An 18,085-nucleotide genomic window follows, 5' to 3' on the forward strand; every position below is an offset into this window, starting at 1 on the left:
TGATCATTCCTCTACGTTTAGAGTGAGTCCTGTGGTACAGGCTTGGAATATCAGGTCATGGATCCTGGTAGGTTGCTTGTTAGTTTTAGTGATTCAGGGAAAGGAATTGTTTTAAATTCCCTTGTTAACATATTCCCTTTGTTCATCTTTAAGCCCAGTGGCTAATAGATTGAAGCCGTTATAGGTGGGTGTTGGCCAGGTGCATCTCATCTATTTGGCAATGGCAATTTTTTGATCAGAAGATAAACAGCAGAGCTAGAAATAGGTCACTGATTTATCTATATTGTACAGGGTCTTATATCACTTTACAAATTGCTTTTCCCTTTGAACAAGTTGAAACAAAGAAACAAAGTTTTCCATGCCAGCAAATATTCTTCATCAATACATTTTTCAATGCCTGTATAATATTCTGTCACAAATTTGTAACAATATTAATTTACAAAACTCTCATCAAAATTTGTTTTTCTTTATCCAATGATAACTTGTTATTTATCATTTTTACTTTTTAACATTCATCATTATTTTTATATATTCAAAAGCAAGTGGCATAATACTGAAACAGTCATTTTTTTTTGCTTCTTAAATATATCCAAATTGAATTCCTCTCAATGCAAAAAATTGAAATTTGTGTTGTGAATATGACTTTGCCACTGGAATGCATATGGTCTATGGGATTTAATTCAAGCACTTACAGAATGAAATCATTCTTTGATATGTTACAATTCTGCTTGTGATAATTGTAGTGAATGTGCTAAGACTGACTAGACAAGAAGCTTATTTGTGTTCTGAAAGTATTATTTTAATCTGGAATATGGTATGTTCTGACTGTGATATTAGTAAATAAAATATTAGAGTATAACACGGACCTCTTGTTTCTCGTGCTGTATGACTTGTGTATTTAGCTCTAGCTGCGAAGTCTAGGTGACTGATTCGTTTAACCAGAAAGCTTATGTGGTTTCTTAACATAACTCGTTATCAGGAGAACAACAGACTCTGGCGAAGAGCACAGTTAGGGTAGATTTTACTTTATCACAATTTAAAAATCATAGCTTTACATTTTATGTGGAATAAGAAATTTGATAAAATACTGCAGAAAGTATGTGTTTGTTTTTAAAAATTTTTAGTTGCTTCATTTTCTTGATGTATATATGTTGTGAGCCTATTTTTAAATTATTTTGATAATATAATGAAAGCCTGTAATTTTAAATGATTGTAAGAAGACTTTCAGAAAAGCATCAGGCTACCCAGTTACTAATCATATACAGCATAAAGTGCTCCAGTGGTAAAGATCATTTTTGTGAACAAGGATTTCATTTGTAATGGAAATCAAGGAGTCTAAAGGATCAGAGTTTTGATTCATTACCTTCTGATGAAAAGCTTGTATCATTTTCACTGTTAAACATAGCTTCCCCTTAGAGTCTGTTTTTCTCTACTGTTTTAGTTATTTGGTGTGTGTGTGTGCGCGCGTGTGTGTGTGTGGGGAGAGAGAGAGAGAGATTCTCAGAGACAGAGACACACACAATTGTGGGTGACTTTATAGAGTGGGCATCAAGAGCTCTAAATCCTCCATTGTATATTAAAGGTATGTAGGCAGCTTCTTTTTGGGTATATGCTCCCCCACTCTACCCACACTGCTGTTCAGCATGTGCATACATTGTCTTACATGTAGTTATTCTTAAAAGATAGCCAAGTAGCCTTAATATTCTGAGGTTTGATTATCCTGTGTGTATTTACGGAGGTGTGAGAAAGAAAGGAATTTCACAGGTAACGTGACAGCTGTAGATAGGTGTTTGTCCCACCAGCCAGCTCCCAAATAACCACACAGAGACTTACCATTAATTACAAATACTTGGCCAGGAGCTGACCCATATTTTTTATTTATGCTCTTCCACGTTGTATTACCTTTTATCAGCAAGGCATATTCATCTCTGCTTTCTCTGCATGTGGCTGGCAAATCAGCCCTCCTTCTTCCTAGCATTCTCTCAGTCTATCTCTCTGGCCTAAACTCATTTGTTTAGCTGTTGGCTGGTTGGCTCTCTATTAAATCATTGAGAGCAAAATATCTTCAAAGTGTGCGAAAGGATTATTCCACAGCAGACACCTGGGCAGGTTATTGATTATTGTTTCAAAACGGTGAATTGTGGCAGTGGCTCACCAAATCTGATTAGCCCTCTAATTTCTGAGATTCTTCATTACCGCTGGTTTCTGCACTCACTATTTAAATACTTCAACCACGTTCAACCACATGTAGCTTCAAATATGAGGAAATTGGTTTTATATTTTTATTGACCTTTTAAAATTTTTATTGACCTTAATTTTTCCATACAATTAAAGTTAAGTGATAATATTTTAAAATTCACTGTTACCAAAACTTTTTAATATTTCTATTGCCTTTATAAAAATGTAAGTTTTTAAGTGCTTTAAGTGTATAAGCATCTGTTTTATTATAACTTGATGATGGTGGATCACTAGTAAATAATTCTTACAGTCCTGTATTATTGGGGACTTAGAGTTTTCCATTTCATCTGAAAGTGGATGAGGTACTCTTGGGGTTTGTGGTCTCAAGTAAAGAAAGCAGCATGGCTGTTGAGAAGCAATGAAGATATGCCAAGTGCTGAAGGGGAGAAAGGTGCAGGAATGACAGGACCAGGAGACCTTTCCTTCCTCTGTTCTCATCCTTAAGTTCACAGGGAACTTAATAAATGCCAGGGAGTATGGGAAGGAAGTGACTGTGCTGTGTGGTCTTCCTCCACTTCCTCTTCTTTTCGACCTTTGTCCTTCTATTTTCCCTTTTTAGGTCAGTGGGAGAGGCTGGGATAGTAAGGTATTAGAGTCATGCAATGTATACCTGAATCTTTCCCCCCTTTCCAAAGCTGCAACTAGGTTTCTGTCCCCATTTCCCTAATGCTGGAAAAGCCTGTGTCTTTGAAATACAGAACACTACATTAGTGTGTCTGTGGGAGCATGGTGGTGGAATATGGAAGGAATATCCTATTCATGGTGGAACATCTAGTAGTAATAGAATGGAGAAGCATCTAAGAGGAAGGAAGCCGTTAGTGATAGCGAGGTTTCCAGAGAGTTTCTGTGTTGGTTCATCTCTTGAATTCACTGCAGTATATTCTGTTGTTAATAGCCTCCCAGTAATTTTGTGAGGAAAAAGATCTCCTTCAATTCTAGACAAATGAGTTATAAAAATAATTAGTTAAAGAATTGTTTTCACCAAAGTATTTGTTTTGCTTTCTTTAATCCAGGGAAGGGGTGGGGTTCTGGCTGTGCTGGTTGGGTTGTACTCACATCAGCACAGACTCATCCTATCACGTAAATATTTCTGCAGTAAGCAGCCGGCCCTCTGGCTTAATATCTCTGGGAATGACTTTAGCCTTCAGTTTCATCTTGTTTTTTCATTGTATTTTGATCTGTTAATTGGTTCTCATTAAAGTTTTGGATTAAAACAACATATTTCAAGAAATGGTGTGGACATTAATGGAAGCAGCGCCAGTATTTGTTTGATATTCCCTTTTGCCTTGTCCTTCTCGGATGGTGGAGCAAAGCAATGCAATGAGAACCAAAATGTCTAGCACGGCAGTAATTTCTCCGTTGCCTTTTGACATGTGCTGATACTTTTTCCAAGGATTGTTTTATGCAATTTCAGTCAAGCCTTTAGAAGAAAATTAAAAACATGCCGTAGTTTTCAAGTGCAGAGCCGGCGTCTGTATTGCTGGAGTGCTCAGTCTGCCTTTCTAACCCAATTAGATGTGTCACTGCGATGAGGAAATTCTCTAAAGACCTTTCTTGTTAAGTCAAAAAGGCTAAAAAGCTCTTCAGTACTAAATCATTCTTTCTTGTTATCCTCACTGCAAAGGACACCTGGTCCTTGCAGAATATTTCCTTATATATTTGAAACTTGCTTTATAATGAAGAGCAAGAACAAGTTTCAAAACAAATGAAAGCCCGAACTCTCCTACAGTAATCAAGTCTCAGATGCCAGTTTCAGCAGCTTGAAGTTGGTGACTTGAAACACCCCCTTTTTTTTTTTTCCACATAGATGATTTGAGTGAAGAATCTGGCAGAACAGATGGAGTATGCTGCCAATTCTTTGGAATAAATGTAGCTTCGGTCTTGAAAGTATTGCAGGGATGATTCATCCACACCCTGCAGCAGAGTTGCCTGTTACTCACTGCCTTTTTTCTCGTGCCACGATACCTGGAGAGACACCTAATTAGATTAAGAGAGATTGATATGAAACACATGTTTTTGTGAAAAGTTTTCTTCTCTCTGAACCTGTTTTCAAACCATAAACCTTTGCCAGGTCCATAGCAGAGCTAGGATACAGCAAGTGTGGGGGCAGGAGCCTGTTACCTTGGAAAGACCCGCCCCCTCTAAAGCAGCCCTGCACACATGTAATTATGGCAACTTGATTACTATGTATCTGATGGTGCTGGAGTGACTGCGATCCAGGCCTGAGCTGCACAGGAATGCTCCTTGGCCTTCCATGACTTGTGGTTCTTGTGTAACCTTTTCCACAACACTTAACGTGGTCTCCTATTTTATGAGGTGTCTGAGCAAGGAGCAGCCATGCACGAAACAGATGGGGAAGATGAGGACTCTGTCAAGAGATAACAGCTCTAAGTAGGAGAGCCTAATAGGGCCTCCTTGAGGAAGGGGTGGATATTCAGGTGGGGCTACAGGGAAGTCAAAGTGAAGCAGTGAGTACAGAAAGGCACCTGGGGATCAAAGCCTAAGACCAGTTGCTCTCATATTCCATTTGGTAGTGATCATAAATTCTCTGTTGGGGATATACTCTGTTACGAACACCTTGTTTTCCTTTTGTCCTCTCTATTCCTAAGAAACTTTTTTTTTTTGCTTAAACAATTTTCAGTAAAACAAAATAAGCTATTGCCTGTTTTTGCTGTTATTTATCAAAGATTGACCCAAGGCTCATACACCATATTTACTTAAAAATATAGAAAAGACTTTTCTTTCTCTAAGTGTGTGAAACAATGTCATTGGTGTGTATTTTTTGGGTAATCCCTTTCCATTTATTTATGTGTTTAGCCCTGGGGCTCTATTTTACGGAATTGGAATTTCTTAGCTGTGACACACCCGGGGTACATGGCATTTCTCACTTACGATGAAGTCAAAGCACGGCTGCAGAAGTACAGCGCCAAGCCTGGAAGGTAAGACTCTAGCAGTAATCCTCGGTGTTGTGCTTAAAGAGAAAGCTCCTTGCAGGTTTATTCTTATGAAAATTGGCCATAGCCTTAAAGGGCAAGGTGGCGTGGGGAGCTGGCAGACGAAAAGGGTACATTTTGATTGCGTCCTTAAAATGGTATATTGACTTTTAGCGTTGCTGTTAACTAGAAAGGGATGTTAATAAATTTAAGAAGTATGTAATGCTTGCTTTTCCTTCTCAACATAGTGTGTGGTATTTTCATGTTAGTTGTGTTATGTACACAGTATTCCACTTTAAACTGATGTACATTGAACTGATTTAAACTGAATGAACATTCAAATATTGTGTTGAAGATAAAATCAAGTGCAATATTTTAGGGCAATTTTAAATAGTTTCAGATAACTTTGATGATGAAATGTAGAATAGTGTATAAATACATATAAATATATATTTATACAATAAGTACATAAAAGCATATGTTTGTTGTTCTATTTCAATTCAATCCCATACCCTTGTCAATTTAGCATGATCCACTTCTTTGTAGCTTCAAAGTTTTTGTTTTGCTTTTCAGATGACTAATCTGAGTGACTGTTGGAGTCCTGGTGTCTAATTAGTTCTTCTGGCATGGGTCAAGAAATCACCCCTCACTATGCCTAATAAAAGACTAGAAATCTTTCTTTCCCCTGCTCAGTGTATGTTCCTGTGTGTGGCATCTAGACATGTGCTAGGCACACAGTAAGCCTTTGGGCACTGGCATCTAAACCACAGCAGGCAAAGTCCTAGGTACAATATCAGTGGCATTGGAGACTTTTTCTGGAAGACTTTAATTTTAATAACTATGTCACTGTACCGGTAGTTAGGTTGTTCAATTTGTGGGAGAATTTTGTTTGTCTTTATTTAAGTGTCCCTTTTCTACGAACATGGGCTTAAATTGACACAGAAGACTTGTGCTTGCTTGTCCTTTAATACAGTCGCCTTAAGTCAGAGCCAAGAGGTTTAGTTTCTTTTCTGGTAATGAAAATGCTCATGTTTTTTAACATTTAACATGGCTAACATGGCATCTTCAAAGGAACCAGTGGCACAGAAATAATTAGGTTCTATTGAAGCCTTCGCTGTAGGGAAGTAACTGTTCTGACCCAGAGTCATGGTCAGGTAATTTGTATATCACCCAACGTTTAGATGAATCATTTTGCTTCATTCAAGGTTCACTCCTCGTAATAATCCATAGATAGTATTTGTCGTATGTGAGGTGGGATATGGATGCTTAAAATCTGTTTAGAAAAGCTCCTTAAGAACAGATGATTACTTGCTTTGTGAAATGTCAATCTGACTGCCCTTTCTCTAAGAAAGTATTTTTTTCTCTGGCTTCACAATACATAAAACATTGAAGTCCACTCCATGGAAATTTGAGAGCCTTTAGTAGTGCCTTACCTGGATCACAACCAATCAGACACTAGCTGCCTGCCTTGAAAGAGTATTTACCCAGCATGCGTAAGGTCCTGGGTGTGGTTCCCAGCACCCCTCCAAAGAACCAAGAATCGAAAGAATATCGTCAATGACTTTTAGGCTCAAGAATGACTTTGAATCATGAGCCACCCTGTGAAAGCGAAACGGATTTATCTGATTGTGATAATCGTGCCCTTTTGGAGAGCCAGGTGCTAAAGGAGAAAGTGCGTGTTTACTTCTTTTTAAGGGAGGGAGCACTAGCTACCCACAGGAGGCTCAGCAGCAAAGAATTTGAAACTGGGGAACAAACAGAATGGAAGCAAAAATTTCCTGCGAGGACTAAATTGTTCTCAGTAGCCATGTGTGGCTCTCATAAGTTGTTAGTAACAGCACGCTCTCTATGGAGGGCTTGAGCATCCTCTGTAATGACTGGTATCAGGAACACCACCGAAAGACAGTGCAGAGAAAAAGAAAATATGTTTAGTAACATTGGACAAATTTACAAATATGCAAGACACATAGATAAATAATTACTTATAAAACATTAACCATCCAATTTTGCAATTGTATGCTATAATTTAATATCAAATTCTACATATTTTCTCAAATACATTGTGCCCACAATCTCTGAGATTTCTATATTTTATTCTTTATTTGGAAACATTATATCAATTTTTGAGTGAGATATTTTGGAAAGATTTATTTAGTGAATGTGTATGTGTATATATATATATATATGGACCATATGTATGCAGGTAATCCTAGAGGCCAGAGAGGGCACCATATATGCTGGGACTGGAGTCCCATTTTGTGTGTGTGCTGAAAAAGAAACCCAAGTCCTTTGCAAGAAGGACATTTACTAATCTCCTTGACGTTTGAGTTACTTCTCTTGACACTTTTATATATTTGTTTTGTTTTTCAAGACAGGGTTTCTCTACTATATCAGATAATATTCAGTAATTGATTATCATTTGGAAGATCACTTATATTTATTTCTTAATGTAACAAGTGATCTTCCAAATGATAATTACTGAATATTATTTGAAACAGTTTTCCTAATGTAACCATTAGTCTGAAATGACTAGAAATATTTTTCTGATTCTGATTAATAATATCAATAATTTAAAGGCCAATAGTCTATAATTAGGATCTCTTAGGGGAATCTGTTGAGACTAATTGGAAAGTATCCCTTTTGACAGCTCTTTCCACAATCCCTCTTTTCTTTAAAGCCTGGTTTTCTTGGTAAATGAACTGCCAGTCTTCCACTAAGCATAGGAGGTTACTAAATCGAGTGACAAACCATCCTGTGTGCTAGAATATAGCTCCTGAAGTTTTTTAGTGCACTCTATTTATCAAATATTAAAACATGAGAAACTTTTCTTACTTCCCCCTTATGGTTATGCATTCATGTAACAACTTAATATCCAGTGGGCTTTAGATAACTTATTTTTGCCCTGATTAATGGACTGCCTGCACAATCCAGCTACTAACATCATGATTGCAAGATTGAGTGGCATACACTCCTATAAAGAGGGATAATGTACTGAGATGAATAAGTGAATGGTGATGAATTTAAAGCCATGTCAGTATTTTCTTTTATTGGGAATTAATGTAGGAGATTTATCACTCATTGAATGACCAGTGTATAAATTACGTTGGCTGCCTATGGAAAAATTATTTGATTGGCAGGTTGGTTAGCAGATATAAATTTATCAAATTTGTCATTGATACAGTTCAGCCCTTTTGAGATTTGTTTAAAGATGAATTATGAAATGCTTACAAGAAAACATTAAATAGGTCTGTGACCAAATTTTAATGCCTAAATGGTAAAGAAATATATTGAAATCCTGGTTCAGTTTCTGTGGTTGATAAATTAATTATTTAGCTCTTTGCTTCCTTTTCTCCATTGATGATTTATGTCGCAGCTGCATCATAGCAGCCACATTCCCACACATCCCTAAGGATGGGGGTAATAAATCTCCTGATAGTTTCCAGCCTCATTTATTTCCAATAGAGCTCTAGAGATACTTAAATGAACAAGAATTATTATCAGTGTTTCTTTCACAGATTGATACCGGCAAGGCCCAATGGAGTTAGATTGGGGGAAAGGATAGAAATTTCTGTCAGGAATTCTAAAAGATTCTGCTCAAGACAACAGATTAACACAATATTTGGTGGTTGCCATGCCTTTGGAGTGTGAGTGAAGATATCTTTATCATGTTTTGTAGCTACATTTTCCGGTTAAGCTGCACTCGGCTGGGACAGTGGGCCATTGGCTATGTGACTGGGGACGGCAATATCCTGCAGACCATACCTCATAACAAGCCCTTATTCCAAGCCTTGATTGACGGTAGCAGGGAAGGCTTGTAAGTATGAGACACTTTGTTCAACGTGTTCTGCCTAGGCATGGAGCAGGGAGTGAGGCTAATGATCTCGTAGTTTGTGGTTAACCTCAAGCCTAAGGCATAGATGTCCTTTCATTCTTGCTACTCATGCCTGAGCTGTCATTTTATGGCACCCTAATTATATAGAGTAGACACATTTCACCATTAAAAAACATGCTGAAACATAAAGGAACTTTTAACATATGTGTATACTATTAATATAATAATATATACATATATTACTAGCTTAGAGTAATTCATTGCTATTATTTCACATAAAACAAAATTGAATGTTGCATTTTGTTCTGAGTACTCGATTTTTTTCCTCCTTTTTAATCTTCTACCTGTTCGCTTGCATGTCTTTTTATTCACCTTAATAATGAATCCAAATTTCAGAGTTATACTTCAATGCTAAACTCAGTTCTTGCCAAGTTGTTGCTTATTAAACTTTTACTATAACTAAGTTTTCCTCCTTGAATGTCTCCAGCCCAAAAGTTTGGCTAACTGGTCGGTACCCTCGATTCCTCTGAGTTTCAGTCACCTCCTGTTGTCTTTGGCCTCCTGCATTCTCGGTGTCCCTCCCTCCACTCCACCTCGTTCTTTTGCTCTTCCCCCTGTTCAGCAACGCAGGTTCATATGAGCCTGCTTGCAGGAAGGTGAAAGGCTGTGTTGAAGCCTGGCAGGAGATAGTGGAGAGCAAATGATTGAGATGCTGCCTTTTCTACAGCAATCACTAAACAGCAGAAATGAGCAGGGTGGAGAAAGGAAGGAAGACGACCATTTTCAAACATTGAAGCAAGAAGTAGATGTTAACTATGTGAAGAGAACCAGTTCTTCCATTGCTGTTTGATTGTTTTCTGTTTGGCTATTGGACTTGGTCCTCATGAGATTTTCATCCTGTCCTTTAAACTCACTCTGCAGCCCAAGCTGGCCTTTAACTCTCCATCCACCTGCCTCAGTCTCTGGAGTGCTTCAAGTACAAGAATCCAAACATGCTTCCTCCTGCCCCTTAAAGAATGTGTTACTGTTATTTTTAAGGACACACAGATTTAAGAAAGCAGTTATATGGAAAATGTATGCCAGGTTGTGGTATCATAGGTGCATTTCTCTGTTTATCTTCAGATAGCATATATTTGCTGTTCTTTGTTGCTTGACTTCTATTATATTAAAGATTTCTATGTGAACCTCTTGGTTCTCCATGATAGAGTCTTTTTCACACTTACAAGGAAGGTATAAGTTTTGGCAAAACTATGCATAGATCAGTGTGAGTGGTTTTTGTTTTTGTTTCGTTTGTTATTAGTTTTTTATTTTCTTTGTTTGTATTTTATGCCTTTTAATTTTTTTCAAAAGCCAAGCAAAAAGAAATGAGTAAGGAACAACTAGGAATATTTCCTGAAGGATAACAAACCCTCTAAACTCCTAAGCAAATTAATTTTTAATGTGTATACACATTCACACACTCATACACACTCAGACATATTGTTAAACCAATGGGCTGGTTGAATCTAACTCCCACAGTCGATTAGGACAAAGTAAAAATACTATTGATTTGGGAGAATTTTCTTGAACCAAAGGATGGCATCTGGTCTACTTATCATGGGTTGAGTGTTTTTTCTTTCAGTTGAACCAATACTGTGTGACATAGAGGGCAGGTGTATGTTGATAATAGGCCAAGATGCCATTTTTCCTGGCTGACATGGTTGGTAGTTTATGGGGCATTCCGAATGTGCTGAGAACCAAAACACTGAGGTTTAAGAAGAATCTTGTAAGCTTTCTCTGGATCTTCATTTTCATGTCTAGTTTTCCAAGTTGGACTTCTTCTAGAGTTTGTATGTAGTTTGATGATTTCAGTATTTTGTAACAATACTTTTAATAGTCATTTCGTGATATAAAAAGAAGGTACCCACTTTTGCTTATTTTACAAGTTAATATTTATAAGGTTTAGCTGTCCGTGGTAACCTTAAGTTTGTATAGTGTTCACATGAATCCATTCCCTTTCCTTCCGATCAAAGGAAGCTCCGCCTGATCTGCCTGGGACTGTGTGAGAATATTCAGTCACACAGTTCTAGTGTCCGAGAATTCTAGCTGTTCTATACTACTGGTGTCTGTCCAGCATAGCTTTCCAGTGTCGTGTACGCTAATATTTCTAGATATTTCACTTGAAGAGGAATGCTTTTATTATGTTATCAAAAATATTTTTCAGACTTTTTTTTATTAAAATAGTCACTACTATCTTTAAATTTTTATTAAGCTCTATAATATAGAAAATGTTCAACAGAACTAATCATGGAATTTATTCACTTTTATTGGGCTAATTATACCAGCAATAATATTACAGTCGTATTTTACTAAAAATTACGTTTAATGACAATAAATTTGATTTTCAGTATATTTTCAAATAAGAATTAAGCACTGTTTTGAACATTGCAAGAAGATTCCTTATTTTAACTTTAGCTCAAAATTCTAGTCTGAGAAGAATACCTTGTATGTGAATGTCTCTGTGTGTGATTTTACTGAACTCAGTTAAATATGGGATTATGGAATTCTCTGGGTTTTATAACATGCATGCTTTACAATGTGCACATCTGGGCACTGGTGTCCATATAGCAGAAGCGGAAAGATTTGGAGAGATAAACGAAGAAACTGTGGAAAAGACCACCAAGGAAGAGCTTAACTGCTTAGGACATAGTTAGGACTTCATTCTGGTTTTTTTCTCTTCATGTGATTTTTAACATGACATTACTGTGATACATATGATCCTTCCAGGAAAGTAAATAATTGTCTGTAGATAGAAATATATTTAAGTAGTTTTAGAATGGGATATAGATTACCACTGAATAGTTTTTTAACTTTATGAGAAATAAATACTAACAGATTTTGATTGAAAATGATTATATATTGGGCTAGTTTATATTATGCATCTCATATGCTTAAACAGTGCAAGAATATGTTGTTGATTCACAAAAAAATAAAAACATGAGTCTAAATGTAGAAGAACCTGATTAGACTTATTGCTATAAAACCTTATATATTTAAAATGATAAAATTTTGTTTAAATTCAGTTATCTTTATCCTGATGGACGAAGTTATAACCCTGATTTAACCGGATTGTGCGAACCTACACCTCATGATCATATAAAAGTGACACAGGTAAGAATATTTTTGAAAATATAATTAATACATACCTCTACTACCTCTGAAATATATGTGAACTTCTACCTACTTGTGTTCAAAAGCACACTCAAATATTTCAAACTATAATGTCAGAATTCTGAGAGTTCAAAGAAATTTTATGATGTATGTTAGATGAAACTTTTTGTTGTTAATGGTAATACTTGCTGTCTTATTGGTTCCTATCTAGAAATAGATAAGTCAGATGTGGCTGCAAAGATGTAAGGAGAAAACCTTAATTAAAACAAAAAGGGTAAGAAGTGATGAGTTTTGTGTTAAGGTTTTTAAAGCTAAATGAGTACTGAGGAACACTTAAAATTGTAATACGGTTTTATAAATCTGCTTTGACAGTCTTATGAACTCTGAGTGAGAACTTGGAAAACTCTTTATGTACTTTGCAGTGAAGACAAAAATCTAAATGAAAACATCTTTTGGCAATAAACACCATGTGTTACCACTTTGCTGTGCACTGGAGGATCTGCCCACCAGGGCGTTCTCTGTGCCGCTTCCCACAAAGCAACAGATCACAAAACCCTAAACTGTTGATTAGTGGATGAACTCACCCATAGCTGCTCACAATGGCTGTGTGCAGTGAACAGCAGGAGGGCAGAAGCCCTGCATGTTCTCTGAACTTCTGCCCCTATACAAATCTCCGTTGAGTCAGAACTTAAGTGTATAATGTTTCACCTTTAAAACCTTTATTGTATAAGTCCACTTTTTAAAAACAAGCCACTATATAGAAATATGAGTGTGCATTCCCAAAGTTGTCAAACTAGAAACATAGCTGGTTAACTTAGCAATTATTGATGTGTTGAAGAGAGCATGAAGGGGGACTTTAACATGGTCTTTCTGAAGACTCAAAAAATTTTAATAATATTTTTAATATAAAATATTTTATAATCTTTCATAATTTAAATATGTTCATACTTTGGTAAACAGTAAAGGCTAAAAACTACTTATTGGTTTCAGTACTCTTGCTTTGCTAAAGTGGAAGGGATACCCATTATGTACATGTACTCTCGTGGAAGGCATTTAGAATTTAATATATGACTACCATTCTCAGCTTTGTGTAGCAGTTTGAGAGTATATTTTCTAATATGTATAATGGGATGCTAATGGAAAATTGTTTTTTTCTGAGTCCATGTTTTAAAAATAATGTAGGGGCTGAGAATGTACCTTAGTTGACAAAACACATTTCTTACTTTGAACCCCAACACTACAAAAAAAAATCAATGAAGCTATCCATAAATTTTCAAGAATAGCATGATCCCTTTAGTTTCACATAAAATATCACTGTACTGCAATAAATTCCTTACCTGTGACTTGAGCATTTTATAATTGCGGCCTGACTTGGACAGTCATAGATGACCTCAGCGCTTTTCCAGTAGTGCAGGGTTCTCAGCCATTTATAATTTATTTTGGATTGTTTTGGTAATGATTCTTTTCCACTTTGTTTCATCTTCTTGCTCTTGCCTTTATTTTACTAAGTCTCATGTGCCTGACAAATACCATAACAGATGAGATTTGTATGTATTTGTGCATGTGCTTGTATGTGTGTGATGTCTGTGAACAAACTGAACACTGCAGTGTTGTTAGTAGTCACAGAATAAGCATCGCCATTTATTTCGTCTACTCATGCATATTTCATGGGCATTCACTTTACTGAAATGTGACATAACTTTTTACAAACTTTGTTTTTCCTTTCTTTGCCACTCTTATAAACAGCTCTTGAAGATAACTTTCTTTTTTTTTTTGCATTCACTAGCCTGTCTTTTCTTTATCCAGCAGAAATTGTCAGTACTTATTCATTGAGGCTCCTCTTCCAAACATCTAAGCTCGTCTTAGCCAGTTTTTAATTGTGAATATAGATACTTCCCATTTACTTTGGATTTGGAGATTTACTCTTGAACTTCAGGAAAAGAACTGAGTCTCACTGTGGCTCAAGCTTGTTTCTCTTTCCTACATGCTATCCTCATTCTTGTTGGCTACAGAAAGCGTGGCCACGTGACAAATAAACATTGCTTACCTTTCATCTTAAGATGTCTAAGAAATAAAATGTAATGTCCAGACAACACTTTTTCAATTTGGCCTTGAAGTGAAATGAGTGCGTGACATTTACAAAAAACAAGCGAGGAGGACCAAGTCATTTTACTGCCATTCTAAAACTGTAGAGGTTGTCTTTAGAATCCCTGTGGCTGTTGAAACAAAGTAATGGAGTAAAACATTAAATAACCAAAAGTGTGGGTATGGGTGTATTTATATAAAATTAATGCCAAGATCTCAAATGTTTTAAAAATTGATTTTTTAGACCAAATTATGAATATCAACTTAAAATGTGTCCTTAAAAGGTAGCCTAATTCTGACAAATTCAAGTGTGGGGAACTGAAGTCATTGTAATTGAGGAAATTCGATATTAATATTTCATGCTTGAAAACCGTTAACATCGGCCTCTTTTCCCTATATTCCAGGAACAATATGAACTGTATTGTGAAATGGGCTCCACTTTCCAGCTCTGTAAGATCTGCGCAGAGAATGACAAAGACGTCAAGATTGAGCCTTGTGGACATCTGATGTGCACCTCGTGCCTTACTGCGTGGCAGGTACCGTGCAGTGACAATGTCCCTTCTCTGTCACCCCTCACCCCGCTCACACTTCCCCTTAGGATCCTACGGCTTAAGGATTCAGGAAGTAATACTCAGAACTGTTTTATTTAAAATAGTATGCATATGTGTATATATGAAATTGATCATTTTGCTGCATTTTGTATTTTTTCACTTATGTAACTTAAGTTTCTGTTGGTTGTAAGTGGTTTGGCTTCTGTCATACAGTTAATTTCACGATGACACAAATGTTAACTTACCAAATGAGTCCATTTAGTCTTCCTCAGATTGTGCTCTTGGAAAGACTTTGGAGCACAGTGAATTACAGTAGATAAGTCTTGTGCTATTGCTGTCAATCAGATCTCTTTTCTCTCGAGATACAGCGCATGACTCTTGTGTCCATGATAGCTGCCTTGAGAGACCAAAACTGGGCAGTCTGAGAACCATGTCCCCGGAGCAGCTTCTAACCAAACAGGCTCTTTCCAATTTTGAGAAACTTACAAAGAGTAACTTATTTTAGGCAGTCAATACAAAATGATTTGATGTTTTAGAATAAGGCCATGAGAAAGCTGTTTTTCCCTGATGACTCTTTTGTAGATCTTTAACTGTTGCAAAATTTGGGGATTTAAAATGGGTCTTTTAACTGAGTTTCAGTTTTAACTGTTTGAGAGATTGTTTTGATCAGGTCATCTTACAGTTTGCTATTTAACATGGTCCTGTTAAAACTAGCAGTATGTTGATATAATTTGGAAAGAAAAAATTTTAATTTTTAAACCTTGGCCTTCTCTCGTTGGCCTTCTCTTTCCAACCTTGAACTTCTGATGTAAGGGAAGATGGGTTAGGGGGTTCATGAAACAACACAAGCTGCCTCAGAGGGCAATGGCACTGACTGAACTTATAGATTGGTGACAAAATATAATACCTTTCACAATTTCATAGTTTTAAAAGGGGCCTGCTCTCCCTGAAGAGACTTTGAAAATAGGAAAGAAAAAGAGGAAGAACGAGATAAAATACAGTTGATTTAGGTTTTCATAGCCCTCTGTGAGCTCATCGGCATCATTGTCACCTCAGGAAATTTGTACAGCATCTCCATGCCTGTCTCCCCCAGCATGCTTTTGAGTTATATATTGCTTTAAGTTGTCTCGATATCCTTGCCCTTATTTCTTGCATCCTATTCATTTTGATGATCAATCCGCACAGCACAGGGAGTTGCTGGCAGAAGGAAGAGACTTGATGCAGCATCAGCAAGAATCAATTCCAAGCAGATGGGCACTGGGTGGCTCTTTCTGTAGCTACACTCACTCTGTGCACTTAGCAGTGATCACTTGTGATGTGCTGAAGGAAGTCAGGTCTATCCAGCTGCACCTTAACCTTTGCAGATAAACTGGTCCAAAGTGCTATTGACCTTTCACCTCCCCACGGGATGCCTGTGAAGGAGGGTTTAGAACTTTCCACCTGTGACCCACTCAGGATCACGGGATGAGTACTGAACCAAGAAGAGGCCAGGTTGTGTTCCTTCCTGTTCTGTAATGACTTAAGCGTTCAGTCTAGTAATAATGCCTCTGTTGTGTTCCTGAAAGACAATAAAAGCGTTATTTACTTATCTTTAAATGGAATGTATAAATTTAGGCTAGTACACACTGGGCCCTCCCTCTCTGCTTTTGTTAGGGTTGTGCGTTCCAGCTGGTTTTCTTTAGGCCCCAGTCTTGAAATGTGTGGTACAGCCACGTTATGTATGATGGGGATTTATGTGTTTGACTTGTGCTCGCTATGGGGGAGGAAGGTGGTAGGTGGGTGAAGAGATTGCTTAATGCACTTCACAAGTGCCAGTTACATTGTAACCCAAGGTGGGTTTTGGAAAGTATGCATGATTGTAATAGGAGAAACTGTGTTTATTCTATAGACTTCTTACAGGACAGCTGATAGTTATTTTTTTAGTCTGTTGTATAAAAGAGCATGTGATTCTCTCCAGCTTCTTCTATATTGTTACTGCTATGCACCTTGCATCACCATGATTTTTGTGTATACTATGGAACATTCTTGAAAGGGTGTATGTACTTCCTCTTTCTAGCTGAAGGTCAGTCCCCAGATGCCTTGCATATGTTTTTATATTGATATTAGTGACCTTATGTCGATATGTCCAGCAGTACTTATAAGTTACTAGCCTCTGCTGCTTCTCCTTTTAATGCTTGCGTACGTCTCCGTTTTGCATTTAGAAATTGAGGAAGTGCACACATGACCAAGCGCTGCAAACAGGGTTGGGGAAATTAGTAGAAGATACATGCGAAAGTAATACTAAATTAGTAGCTTATTAAGTAAAGTTTTAAAAAATAACTATTTCCAACTTGTTTGTGAAAATGATATGAGTCCCATTAAATGACACACTGCCAGGCGGTGGTGCACACAGCTGTAATCCCAGCACTCGGGAGGCAGAGGCAGGCGGATCTCTGTGAGTTCCAGGCCAGCCTGGTCTACAAGAGCTAGTTCCAGGACAGAGTCCAAAGCTACAGAGAAACCAAGCCTCAAAATAAAAAAGGAAAATAATTCAACTTACACCATCAGTGAGTACTGTTACCCTGTACTGGCTGTTGGATTTTGCATATAGACTAAGGAAAAATGGGCACCATTTTTATTTCAGTATTAATTTGAAATGTCACAAAAATATGTTTCAATAAGTATTCTGCTTTAATTTGTATGACTGTCTATAGCTTTCCCCAGTTATATTGTAAACGTTTCCAGGTATGCACATATACCATCTAGAACATGGGTTGTTGATGTTCGAATCCTACACATAGGTACTGTGTTGTTTTCACTTAGATGCTGTGAAGGAAAGCAGGAGGGCATAAGACTGCTCTAACTGGACAGTGTTGTAGGTCATCTGCAGAAAGCCTCCTGGAGCGCCTCTTCTGGACAGTTCTTCCCAAGAAGATGCTGATCCTACAGAGACCTTTGCCCGCTTTCCCTCTGAGAATGAGATTTAAAACTTGTAGCCTTGGATCCATGTGCAGTAGCCTGTGAACCTCATTATTCCCTCTGCTGCTGGCACAGACAGCCCCGAGACCTGGCTTCTCCTTACCACCTTCTCACAAGAATTATGTGCCACCCTTTCCCTTGTTCTTAAATAGCTTGTCATTAGGACAAGGCTTAAATTCCTAAAGTGATAGTCTAGAATTCCTGTGTCCTGGGGGTTTAGAACATTCCTTTGTTCTGTAATGTATTGTCAAACCTGGGATCTAAAGGCACAGATTTAGTGGGAGATTTCTGAGTGTTGGAGCTCTTTGCTGAAGGGCACGTTGTGACAGATGCTTCTG

At 37.3% G+C, this 18,085-nt stretch overlaps 1 protein-coding gene across 4 annotated transcripts in view; it reads left to right on the forward strand.

The window, feature by feature from the left end:
- Positions 1 to 18,085, forward strand: part of Cblb (Cbl proto-oncogene B) — a 180,490-nt gene that overhangs the window by 103,614 nt on the left and 58,791 nt on the right. For all 4 annotated transcript variants that reach the window (XM_075964244.1, XM_075964262.1, XM_075964271.1 and 1 more), the window contains exons 6-9: positions 5,056 to 5,177; positions 8,848 to 8,985; positions 12,066 to 12,153; positions 14,643 to 14,774. In XM_075964244.1, coding sequence (XP_075820359.1) covers positions 5,056 to 5,177; positions 8,848 to 8,985; positions 12,066 to 12,153; positions 14,643 to 14,774 — 480 coding nt within the window. The remainder of the gene's footprint in view (positions 1 to 5,055; positions 5,178 to 8,847; positions 8,986 to 12,065; positions 12,154 to 14,642; positions 14,775 to 18,085) is intronic.

Source organism: Microtus pennsylvanicus, chromosome 1, assembly GCF_037038515.1.
Source record: "Microtus pennsylvanicus isolate mMicPen1 chromosome 1, mMicPen1.hap1, whole genome shotgun sequence".
NCBI classification, from domain to species: Eukaryota; Metazoa; Chordata; class Mammalia; order Rodentia; family Cricetidae; genus Microtus; species Microtus pennsylvanicus.